Here is a 12565-nt window from a genome sequence, read left to right on the forward strand (position 1 = left end):
GAAATTCTCTACAGTGCTAGGCAGGCAAAGATAGCAGACGTTGACCACAGGTGATGTAATGGGGAAAAAATGGGTTTGAGTCTAGACCTGGTCACTAACTAGCTGGGTAAACCTGAGCAAATTATCTAACCTCTCTGAGCCTCAGTTTTCTCATCTAAATAATGGGATTAATCTCTATTGAGTGGGGTTAAATAGGATAAAGCATAAAAGGCCACTGATATGTGGGAGAAGCACAACAAATGTGCAGGTTGGGATGCTGTGACTTTAAGTTAGTGATTCCAAGCAAAGATTTCATTTCAATACAAGAGCAGCTCTTTAAAGAATAGCTTCCCTTATGTACTTTCCTGCTAAGTGAGGGCTCCTAATTTTCAGCCTGACAAATCCAAATTTTATATAAGATAAAACCTTGACAACTCAGTTATGGAGATTTCTGTTTAATTAATTTTCTTGATAATGCAAGATTAATTTGGCTAAAAGATTCTTTGGGTTTCAAACCTTGGCATTGAAAATCACTCTAAATTGCCTGAATCCATTCACTTGCTCTAAGACCATTCTATTGAACAAATTGGGTTTGCTTTTGATGGTGGCGGATCTTCAAACATTTGAGGGCTTTGTAGATCAACAAGTTGGTGCCAAGAGGAGACCTTCCCAAAGCAGAGCTTCCACAATCCAGTATTTCATTGTAAATCGGACCACTAGAGCGAAGAAGAAGTGACTCAAAGAGACTGCATTCACTAAAGACTGATGCAATTACTTGCATAGCAATTTATTAATTTATGATCATGATAGTGTTTCAAGACCATAAAATACCAATGTCCCCCATCCAAGAAACCCATGCCCCTATGCCGGAAGACAAATAATTCATCAGCCAGTAGTTTGGCGGCATGGAGTCAGTCTTGAGGACCACTTCACTAGGCCATGATGAGGTCTGACAGATCACTGCCACAGTGACCCAACTCATTGCACCAAATGTAGCATTTGCCAACCTCTGCATTTTTGAGTTTCTCTTTTCTAGGGACCCAATGGACCCGGCTTCTCTGAGACCCATCATTTATATCTGGTCCGCACCATCCATAACGGGTCTATTTGGTGAGATATCTACTTAATCAATTAAAATTATAATGCAGTCCTGCCTTCCTGAAGTTTCACTGGGTCACCAGGATGAAAATTTGCGTGATCCCAAATTCTTCAGGTGTTCCCTTGTGTCCTACCTCCACCAGTAGCTAATCTCACCCTTCCTGTACAAGTTTTACTGGTTAACCCACAGAAACAGCCAAAGTTCCATAATGGTCAAGGTCTTGATATCTCTCAGAGATACTATCAACTGTTAGCTGGAAGGGTGCTCACTGGAACCATGAATTTATGACAGTGGCAAAAGAAAACATGCAGGCCTTGGAATGAATCAATATTGACCTCAACACATACTTAGGGAACAGATTCCTGCCATGGTTTGCCACACTTCTTTTTCTTTGAAAACCGAAGACAATGTTTTTGTTAAGACATTCAGCGAAGATGGCAGATTGAGTTTTGAGGATTCTACTTCTATTAAGGACACGCACACTGTGCTAGAATTCTACTGTTTGTCTATCTCAACGTTTATACCTTTGCCTCTCTGGCTTTTGTCTGATTATGTGAAATATCTCTGCTCTTATTTTTTGCCTGTATTTGCTTCCAACTGTGGCAATTTCTCCTCAGTCTCTATTTGTTATTCTTCCGTTGTGCTGTAATGACTCTATGATGGGCATCTCTCAAAATCTCTCCCTTATTTTTTCCCTCTTCTTTCTTTCTTCCTCTCTTCATCTATCTCCTCCTTTTCTTTGTTCCTTCCTTCGGATGTTTTGTTTGTTCTGTTTGTCTGGTTTTTGTGTGTGTGTGTGTGTGTGTGTGTGTGTGTGTGTGTTTGTATTTATTTATTTATTTATTAAGTAATCTCTATACCCAACATGGGGCTCAAACTCACAACCCTGAGATCACACATGCTCTATCACCTGAGCCAGCTAGGTGCCCCCTTCCTTTGGATGTTTATTTAATCAGTCTTCTCCCTCCACTCCCCTCCCTCTCTGTGGTTCTCCTCAGTCTCTTTGCCTATTCTTCCACCTCAATCTACATCCCTGATTCTGAGTTCTCTTCGTCTTCCTACCAGTCTCCGCCTTTCAGTTCCTGTCAGGCTCTGTCTTTGTGTTTTGCACTGTAGCTGTTTGTCCTTTGTCTTCCTGCCTGTCTCCAACTCAACATAGTTCCTACTTTCTTTTTCTGCCAGTGAATCTTTCCATTGAGTGCCTCCTCCACCTTCTGTTCTTCTGCTTCTCAGCTCCCCTAATTCCCCTCATATCTATTTCCCCCTCTTTCTTCTCTCGCTCTGCCAATCTCTCTAAATGCCTCTCTTACCTCCATCTCTCCTGGTTGTTCCTCCTTGTCACTCACTCTATTTCTCTGTCTAGACCATCTGTGCCTTGTACCCTTGGGGTCCCTTCCTGTCAGCTTTTATTTCTATTTTTCTTGTCCTCTTTGTTTATTACCATTTTGCCAGTTTTATGACTTTGGTTCCTGTCAGCACCCATGACAGTCTTAACATTTCCGCCAAGGATTCCCTGTCTTGCCCTCCATCTCTCTTCACCTCTGTCTCTTCAATACAGGTGATTCTTCTCTTTCTTTCTACCTGTCCCTCAATCTATGTATGTCTATTTCTATCATCCCTTTTGTCTTTCTCTAGCTCAGCTTTTGGGCAGAATTTTTTGTTTAAATCTTCCTGTCTCTTGCTTTTGCTCATGGATCTTTTCTGTGGATAATTAAGGGTTATCTCTTTCTGTCCACTGTTTAGTAGAAAAGCAATCTTAATCTGCTTTACACTTCCCATAACCTGGCTGTTCCGCCTGAAGAAAGGAGAGATTTTGTGCCATGGGGTGGGGGGAGCAGCAGAAGTGGTAGGGGAGAGGGGCGGTGGCTCAGTCAGTTAAGTGTCGGGCTCTTGATTTCAGCTCAGGTCATGATCTCAGGGTTGTGAGACTGAGCCTGGCATTGGGTGTAGAGTTAGTAAAATAAAATGAAATGAAATGAAATAAAATAAAATAATTTTTCCTGTCTCTTAAGTGAGATGAGAGAATGAGAATTGGGTGGTAAGAAATTACCCTAGGGGTGCCTGGGTGGCTCATTCAGTTAAGCAACTGAGTCTTGGTTTCAGCTCAGGTCATGATCTCAGGTTCTCTCTCTCTCTCTCCCATTGTCCCCCCTCTAAAAAAAAAAAAAAAAAAAGTGGCAGGGGAGAAAAGAGAGGGAGAGCTTGCCAATGAATCCCAGAAGAGAGTCGATATTCCTGAGTCCCTCTGCAGCCAAGTGAAAGCCTTCCCTCGTCTACTTCTGCCTCTACCTTCATTCTTCCATGAAAGCCTGGCCTCAGAAAACACTACACTTGGCACCCAGAATGGGCGTCTGAGTCCCTGCTATGGCTCTGGATGTAAGTACTGTCCTAAGAAGACAGACCTAGTCCCGTGCTCACTCCTTTAAGAATCTGCATTTTCTTTGAAAAGGTCAGAAGATAGTAAGAAAATTTAAAAGGCAGATGTTGGGCTTTTTAAAAATTTAAAAGGTGGCAGAACTAGCATTAAGTACAAATACAGTAACGTGGCTTTGAGAACCAGAAATATCAGCAGCAATTGTAGTGGTCCAGTTCTTCTGTTTCTTGGCCACTAGTATGCCCATCCCTACTGGCTACAGACAGTACCTATTGCGGCCTCCTCCCCCTGCTAGAATTTGGTCACAGGTGAGGTCTCTCTTCCCTCTGAACCCACTCCCTCCACATCAGATCTCTCTGGTCCTAACAGGACCTCACGTTTCTTCACCTGTTCCTGTGCTAAAAGCAGAGGACGTCATTGGCAGTTTCCCTTAGCTTCATGCCTCCTGCCACCCCTAATTGGTAGCACTGGCTGTACTTTGAGTTAGTTTGCTGGAAGAAGCAGTCATCTGATGATGGAATTCACTGAACAATAGCCCAGTTTCCCACCCATCCATGAACATCAGCATTTCGTCTCAGATCCTAGGAATGGGGGAGGGGTGTGAATTATTTGGAAGAGGGACTGAGATACTAAAAATTCAGTCCAGTCCTTAGCCCAGTGAAGGACTGTACACTGTGGACCACCATCTCCTTGTCCTGGCCCTACCTCCCCCCAGGACTGGCAGAAGAGGAGCCTGAGGCCTCTCTCTAGTCTTTCAGGCTAAGAGTGGAATCATCCCTACTGACAAGCTCACCCTCACAACATCTCCTTGTGCCCCTGGTTTCCTTGTGCCCAGGGATGGGTAGGTGGGGCCGAGACCGCAGGACATCACTGACCAAAATACGGACACCCAGTGTGATGCTTATGGCACCCACAGTGACCAGCCCAGTTCCACCGAGGATGACCAGAGGAGGAGGCACCTGGTGTTGCTGCTGGATCAGCCACAGACTCATCCACGCCAAAGGCACTAGGCGGAAGAGGGCCAGAGTGGCCAGGGTGGCCCAGCTGGCCATGCTGAAGGCCAGGGATGGGGCCTGGTGAGAAAGCAGCAGCAATTTCCGCAGGTGCAGGCAGGCAGAGTTCAGCTCCAGGAGCAGAGACACCACAGAGAGGCCCACATAGTGGCTGGACAGAATGGCAGTGCTGAGGCAGCTCACTACCTGGGGAACGGGAGTCAGAGGTCAGAGGATCTTCCATGACCTCCCACCCATCATGTACCAACATTCCAGGCCTTAAGACAGGGCCTCCTATGCACTTTGTGGCACCCTATCAAAAACCTGTCCTTTATACTTACCCTCATGTTGGGGCCTGAATGGCCTTAAAATAACCCTTCCATAGGATGGAAGCAGTCTTGGCCCAGAGGCCATCTCCCCTGGGGCAGCATCTGCGCAGTAACTCCCCCTGCCCCCCACTTCCATTCCTGGGCTTTCATGCCCGACGCCCGTTCCCCATACTGGGACTCCCCTTTCTCAGAAAAGCGCCATATGCAACATTTCTGCAATCAGATGGGACACCTGAGGGAATCCAAGCTACTTAGGCAGTGCTCAGACTCCAGCTGTGGCTAGCAGCCAATCCTCCTCCCCCAAACCAGCCCAAGGCTGATGAGATCAAGCCCCAACAGGGGTCAGAGACTCTGGGAAGTCATTGGACAGAAACCTGAAGAGAAATTGGGGGCCCTAGCCTGAGCATACCACCCTTCCTTCGTCTCCTTTCCCCAAGTCTCACCACGAAATGATGACAGAGAAGTTCCCAGGCCTGGCCCAAGGTCTGGTTCCGCAGCATGTCAACTCCATCCGCCAAGAAATAACCTATGGGCATGGCATGAGGGGGAGGGGCATTAGGCCTCCCCTAAGTTGTTCTACATACCGGAGAGGAATCTTCATCCTCTCCTTTTTCCAGGTCTTTAGTTACCTTCAGCAAAGCTGCCAGAAATATTTGACCCCTGTGGTGAGGGGAAAGGGGACAAGAAAGGTATTACCATTGTTAGGTTGCTCCCCGACAAAACGGCCCAACCTTCCCTGCAGACTCACCCACGGACACAGCCACCAGCACCAGGGCCCAGGGCGGGTGGCCATGAATCGGGTCGGCAGCCATCTGAGGGTACAGCGACAGCCTGTAGGAGATGGGGGACAATGGTCAGCTTCGCGCAGACTCAGACCCCATTCTCCCGCTGTGCACGCTCACCCACCCATTCACACCCCCACCCCGTGTCAGACTCTCGAGGTCCCGCTTCGATTTCGAAGTTGCCCGCGGGGTCTTTCAATCTCAGCTTTCCACCCCTCGCCCTCACCCCAGTGCCTCCCGAATCTCTATAGCCCGCACCCGAGCAGCGCCCCGACCCCTGTGAGCAGGCTGTGCACCAGGGAGACACAGATGTTCCGCCACTTCCAACGGTCCTGGGCAGCAGATGCCGGCGTGGGCAGCAGCTGCAGCGCCCAATGCAACCCCCGGAAGGCGGCGAAGGAGGCGCCGGTCACCAGGAGCCCCCAGGGCGCCATGGCGGGCTAGGTCCGGTTCAGTCCCTTGGACCCCTGAGCTCTCAGCCGGGACTCATCCAATGCCAGCTGCGGGGACTGTGAGTTGGCTTCCGGACAAGAACGGATCCTTGGCCTCCCCAGCCCACCGCTCCTTTGGAATCCGCTGTAACTTTTCCAGGGTTTGACCACGCCCCCATCACTCGGCTAGGTGGCGATTGGAGCAGCCGTGGGGCCACGCCCCGGAGCCACAGCAACCGATCGCGTCCCGCCCTAGCGGGGAACCGAGGGTTGGGGGCTCCCGGGGACCAAGTCTGTCAATCGAGCTCAAGGGGACTTCCCGCATGTCGATTGGGGTCTTCCCCAATGCCATGTGTCCCAAACCCCTCGAAGCTCAGAAATAGGTCGCTAATCTCACCTGGCACTCTTACGGGCCCCGCCCCACTGCTTTTCACCTCCTCTCCCCACGCTAACCTCTTACCTGCTGGTCATCCTTCTTCCCACGGCACCCTCACCGACCTGAAGGTAGAGGCCAGCGAACACCCACTCCCACTTGCTTAAACATCGCCACCGCCCTGCTCCGCACCAGCCCCCGTCTCAGCTGTAGGGGCACCTCACTTCCTTGGAGCCACCCTTTCCACCTCCCGAGGTTTCCAGATATTTGGCACATCATAGCTACCCTATGATTCCAACAGTCCTGTTCCCTTACACAGTACCTTAAATGGAACAACAGCTCCCATTTTGGAGAAGCGACCCACTGGGGACTCCTCCCCACAACCACTTTTGGGGGACCTACAGAGCAGCCTTGTTATTAGGAAGGGGAGGCAAAAGGAAACCACTCAGCACCGAAGTCTTGAAAAGCACCCCTCCCCCCAGGGTTTGGTACACGTTAGGTGGATAGAATTCTCTATTCCAATCTGAGGCTGCAAGGAGAGGTCACACAGGGTTACCTCAAGGTTGGGGCAGAATCAGAGAAAAACAAAGACCGCTAGAATTCTAGAACCTTTCAGCCTGGAGAGGAAAATCCCACCCCCACTTCCCCATCTTCCATCTCCTGAAGTGTGGCAGGTTTTTACTGTTTTCCTTACTCCACACCTCTTTAGCTGGCCGAAAGCCAGCAATTCAGAGAGCAGTTTCCCGTACATGGAGAGGGTAGATTCCAGCTACTCCTGGAGAATGAAGTTTTCCATATTCTCACAACCCCTTTTCTTCACCCAAACCCCATTATGTCCAAGGGGCTAGCGGCACCCCTTGATTCCTCCACACCCACCTCTCCAAGCTTTTAAAAAATTACACTGATTCTTTTAAATTTTATTATATGAAAACCACACACAATATAGAAAATTTTAAAGTTACAGAAAAGCCAAAAGAGGAAAATTACAATGACTTTGTTCCACTGTCCAAAGATAACCACTATTAACATTTTGTCTTTTTCATCTGTTTTATGTATACAAGAATATACCCATCTTTTAAAAAACAAAATTGAGATCACATAATACACACTATTTTTATAACCTTTTTAATATTCAAAGAGCATTTTTCTTTCCAAATGTTCTTCTACATGACTTTTAATGGCTGTGCAGTACTCCACCATCTGGATGGATATACAGTGATTTACTTAACCAATCCCCCATTGCAAATTTTCATTATGGCAGAAAAGAAATGAATTCCCAATCAGACAGTTATTTCTCATTTTCTCTACTGCGATACTAGTATGAGCATCTTGTAACTAAATCTTTAATTATTTTCTTAGGATAAATTCCCAAATGTAGAATTACCGGGTCAATGCGATGGAAACTTTTAGAGTATTTGAGACATATCACCAAACTGACATCCAGGAAGGCCGTACCAATTTGTACCCCCATATGCAAAGTATGGGAGTGTTTAGTATTTCTTTGCCAACACTGGGTCTTTCTTTTTTTAAAATATAGTTTGCTAAGGGAAAAATGCTTTCAGCTATATTTGTCTTTTTTTAATTACTAATGATACACATTGTTTTTCATGGTTTTATCCATTTGAATTTCTTCTATGAATTTCCTATGTATGTCCTTTCACAGCTGGTTCTTGCTCCTTGAGGCTGCTTTATATAAAAATTACAGGGTAGGGAGGTAGAAGTAGGAGGCTGAAGCCACAGGATTCTTTAATACAGTCTCATATCTCTGAGGGAAGCAGTAAGTAACACTGGAGAGAAATAGTGAATGAGGCAGATGGCTGGGAGCTTGTCCTTGATGGAGGCTCACGGTCCTCCTCCCTCCGGGGGTGCTCTTATCCTTTATGGGTCCCCTCTGCGGGGTGCCCAGACAGGGCCCTGTGCTCTCCAGGCCTGGTCCTTCACTGGTCTTCTGCCTGCCTCTGTGTTCCCAGGGTGCTCTTCCCCATCTTGACTTCATGATGGCTGAGGATGGCAGAGCCACATACCCAGGGCTGGAGGGAGACACTGTGGCCAGTGAAGCGGCGAGGGGAAGAAAGGATGGAAGCAATGTCGAGGGACAAAGCAATCTTTGTTGCAGACTATGAGTTGACTCAGTCTACCCACCCGCTCCACCGCAGTCCCACACACATCCAACTTAGGCTGCAGGAGGGTGGGTTCAATGAGCTACTCTCCCCTAAATCTCCATTTCTCATAAATGGAGAAAAGGACCCTGCTACCTCTATACCTCCTGCCCCATAACAGGACAGCTTCCTGCAGCCCCTGAATTTGGGCACCTTCAGGCAGGGAGACTGGACCATGGTTGAGCCACACCAGAGCCTGAGCCCCAAGAGCTAGCCTGCGTCAGGAGCTGGGGGTGATAGGTTTATACTGCTTGATGCCCTAAAAGGGGTCACATCCCACAACCCACCTCGCCTGGTTGCCGGAGAGAATTTCCTGCCTGCATAAGCCTGAGCAGAGTCTCACAAACCATCCTGGAAGGTAAAGTGAGGGAAGAAAGAGAGGAACAGCAGCTGGAACCCCATCAGGGGCTTTAGTCCTGTTTTAGGAGGCAGAGGAAGGCTGGGGCCACCTTTGCACGGTGGGATGTCAAGGGAGAGACTCAGTTCCTCCCAGCCCCTTGCACTGGTCTAACCCTAGCCCCCTTGCTAATCCTTCCCCCACCCTCCTTGGGTTACGGTGTTCAGGGATGGGGGAGGGGCAATAGCTTATGTGAAAAGCTGTTTTGTTCCCACCCACAGGGAGAGGAGAGCCCAGGCTCTGAACAGTCTGCAGAAGTAGGCTTCTGGTTCCCTCCTGCATACTCAACTGTGTGATTCCCCATCTCACAGGTGAAGAAGCTGAGACAAGAGGTCTAAGGGTCCCACATACAGGTGATTATCCCTGAATCCAGAGTCTAGGCCAGTCTAAGGAAATAGAGGGAAAGGTAAGAGCATGGGGAGGACTACTCAGATGGGAGTTTCAGTACGACCTTTTCCCTGAAGAAGACATTTACTTCAGACCTCACCTGGAAAGGCAGTAGGAAAGAAAGGCAGACAAGGAAAGAGGGCCAAGAAAGACATCTGGGTAACGAGGTAGACAGTTTTCTTTGCTCCTGTTATCTTCCTCTTGTCACACCAATGTGGACCAACTAACCTTGGCTGGTCACAGCCACCTATTTCCCAAACCAACCGGGGTCTCTAATCTAAAATTGTTCTCTCTTGATGCGCTAATCTGGCTGAAGGCTCTCCAACTAAACAAGGTTCCCTTTCCCAAAAGGTATCATCACTTCCACTGTGTGGACCTTCCCAGCCCCAGTCCTGTCACCTTCCAGATGAAGGGGAAAGCAGCTCCTTCTCCTCTTCCTCCTCCTCCTCCTTGAAGCCAGGGGCAGAGGGCAACAGTTCTTCAACTGGCAGCTTTAGCTGGGTCAGGACATAAAGCTTGCCACTGAAGAACTACTGCGGCTCAGCCAGGTGAGGATGTGGGAGGGACAGGCTCCTAAAAGGAAAAGGAAGAAAAAATGGGAAGGATCGGAGCAGGGCAATGTTACAGGGACACTGTCCCACTGGCCATCTCCAACAGATGCTCAACCTTGTAACAAAGCATTCTTGGCTCTGACCTGGGCCTGCAGGAGCAGTTAACTTCGGTAAGAAGCAAGAGGCAGCTCTAAACATACTTCCTTGTGCCTCTTTCCAGAACCAAAGGCTGTAGAGAACCAGGTCTGCTCTCACCCCTCCTTGCCCCAGCTATCCATGGAAGGGTCCAGCCTCTTCAGCATTCAGAGAGGGCTGGACTTAGAACCCTGGGCACATTCCACCAGTTGCCCAGGTATTAGGTGAGAAGTTGTACCTTAGGTCCAGAAATGTGAGTTCAGTGATCAGCCTAACTGACTTGTTCCCAGGGAATTCAGCTGGAAGAGTTTTGGGGGCCTACATCTGGGGAAGAGTGAGGAAGGGAGGAGGTCTGGAGTTTGGAAGGTCAGCAGAGGCTCCAGGGACTATGAGGAGAGGACGGGGGACCAAAGGCTGGAGGGGAGGGAGGTATGGGCAGGGTGGATGGGCAGCTTCCCCAAGACTCTTAAATGCCAGGCATTCCGCTTGCGCATTCCGGGTACATCTGGTATGAATTCCAGGCTGTCTGCCGGCCCCTCCATGTCTGAACTTTGTTCCAAGTTCCAAGCCCCGCCCCCACAGTTCCAACGCATGAATCAGCAGGAAAAGCCGGGCCCTGCAGCATGGCCCAGGGAGGGGGCTGGGGGCGTGGCAGGCTTGAGGGCCGAGAGCTGGGGAGGGCGGGTCTGTGCTGACACTCAGTCCAAGGGCATGGCCCATGCCAGTGTAAGGAGCCAAGGCAGTCTTGCCTTGAGACTTCTATACTCAAAGGGTAAGAAAGATTACGGTGGGGGTGGGAGGTTTTCAAATTACAAAAACCCTCTTGGGGAGACATGAACTTTGTGGTATCTTTCTTCCCCCAGGTGACCAGTCCAACTCCTTCCCACTCTCCTCTGTCTGAGCCAGCTCTGTTCAGCCCATAGGACTCAACGGCTGCTCAGAGTCTGTGCCAAGCAGGTGCCCTTGGCTGCAGGGCGGGGTGGGCCCAGGGCACTGACCCTCTGACCAGCTGCTCCATCAACCCTTTGGCACCCTGACAACTCCTAGCCCAGTATGACAGCCAGGATGACAGGCCAAATGAGTTGGAGGCTGGAACTAGGGCCGGAGGGAGGTGGGGGCGATAGCCTAGCGAGAGGCTATAGGGAGGGGCCAAGAGTTGGCCGAGAGGTGGGGAGAGAGGGAGCCCAGTGATGACTAACCCAGGCGCCCCACCCAGCCAGCCGGCTTCCCAGGCGGTCAGGGCCAGGCCTGGGCTAGGGGCCCCACAACCGGACATGCTGGGGGGAGGTGCAGAGGTGACCTTCTCTAGGCCCAAGACGGCCAGTTAGGCTGGGGAGGGGGGGTTAGAGATTCCAGGTCCTCCTCCAGCCCGCTTCCCCCACCAACCGCGGTGAAACCCTAACCTTTGGGTTGCATAAGGCCCCCGCACCGCCGCCCCCTACTCCTCTCCCCTCCCCCCTTACATAACATCCCCTGGAGGGAACGAGAGGAGGGGCCGGCCCGCCCAGAGACCCCTTCCCTGCCAGGGCGCTCAATTGGCCCTGACCAACTGACTGCCAGTAGAGGAAAACTACTTCCCCGCTACCCGCCCGGTCCAAACCCTCCCTAAGCTGGGAGGCCAGTTCTTGTATCCTCTGACCAGGGGACGCCGAGGTTAGCTGCCCCCAGCCCTCTAGCCCCTTGTCTTCCTTCTAGCCACTCTGCAAAACCCTCCGCCACGACTGTCGTCCCGGACTCTTTCTTTAAACCTCCTGCCACACTACTCCAGCCAGTCTAGGCCCCCTCTCCCCAAGAGCTTCCCTGCCCCCGCCGCCCCCTCACCCCTCCCCCGGAAGGGCAGGGTGTGGCCACCAGGACCCTACTTTCCCCCATTACCCCGTTAGCATGGTTCCCTCCAGTACGGCCGGGACCCCAGCTCACACCCACCTGGTGCTGGGTGGGGGGATTGCTGAGGGTAAGGGAGCAAATCAGTGCGTCCGTTCCCCACGGCCGGCGGCGCTGTGTCTTCCCTGCGCCCAGCACACACCGGCTCCAGTCTCCGATCAGCTGGCGGCGTCGTGACGCACAAGCAGCGATTGCACCGCCCAGGGCCAATCACCGCCCACTGCTGGGCAGCGTGACCACACCCACTCGGGGGCGCCAGCACTTCACCCAGGTCCCGCCTCTCCAGGCGCCTTAGCTCTGATTGGCAAGGAGGCCACCCCTTTGCCTGGTGGAGCTGAGCTAGGCCACGCCCACGAACTCACAAGCTCGCCAATAGCTGAAAGGGTGTGGCTGAGCCCTCCGCCTAAGGCCGCTTGCTTTGAGGAGCGCTACGTCAAACCAGAGTCCTAAAGAGCAGAAGGAAGTAAAGGCGAGTGTGTTTGCAGTGCACACTGGTCAATGTAGTTCTCGGTCTGACACCTCGTTCCCAGAATCCTGCGCGCTCTGTGAGTTGGCATTTTTAAACTCATTTCTGAATCCATCCCGGCGAAGTCCTTAAAGGGCTACAGCCCCTCCTTTTGGGAGCCGTGAGTGCTTCTTTTAGACCACCCCGAAGCGGATTCGCTGACTTCTGCTCACGAGGCAATAGCTCTC

General features: G+C 50.8%; 1 protein-coding gene across 3 annotated transcripts; it reads right to left on the reverse strand.

Annotated features, from left to right (window-relative positions):
• Positions 1 to 3222: 3222 nt before the first annotated feature.
• TLCD2 (TLC domain containing 2) lies at positions 3223 to 12183 on the reverse strand. 3 transcript variants are annotated; one of them, XM_040641142.1, is made up of 5 exons: positions 11864 to 12183; positions 9702 to 9875; positions 5522 to 5604; positions 5217 to 5299; positions 3223 to 4651 (listed from the first exon to the last, which is right to left on the reverse strand). In XM_040641142.1, the coding sequence occupies exons 3-5, from the start codon at positions 5583 to 5585 to the stop codon at positions 4199 to 4201; spliced, it is 600 nt and encodes a 199-aa protein (XP_040497076.1). In that variant the 5' UTR covers positions 5586 to 5604; positions 9702 to 9875; positions 11864 to 12183; the 3' UTR covers positions 3223 to 4198. The 3 variants fall into 3 exon arrangements, 2 of the variants coding, with proteins under 2 accessions (XP_040497076.1, XP_040497075.1); XM_040641141.1 differs by having other exon boundaries at positions 11915 to 12061; XR_569685.2 differs by lacking the exons at positions 3223 to 4651; positions 5217 to 5299; positions 5522 to 5604 and adding an exon at positions 7261 to 8402 and having other exon boundaries at positions 11915 to 12061.
• Positions 12184 to 12565: the final 382 nt, after the last annotated feature.

The sequence above is a fragment of the Ursus maritimus genome, unplaced genomic scaffold (genome assembly GCF_017311325.1).
Source record: "Ursus maritimus isolate PB19 unplaced genomic scaffold, ASM1731132v1 scaffold_24, whole genome shotgun sequence".
In the NCBI taxonomy this organism is placed as follows: Eukaryota; Metazoa; Chordata; class Mammalia; order Carnivora; family Ursidae; genus Ursus; species Ursus maritimus.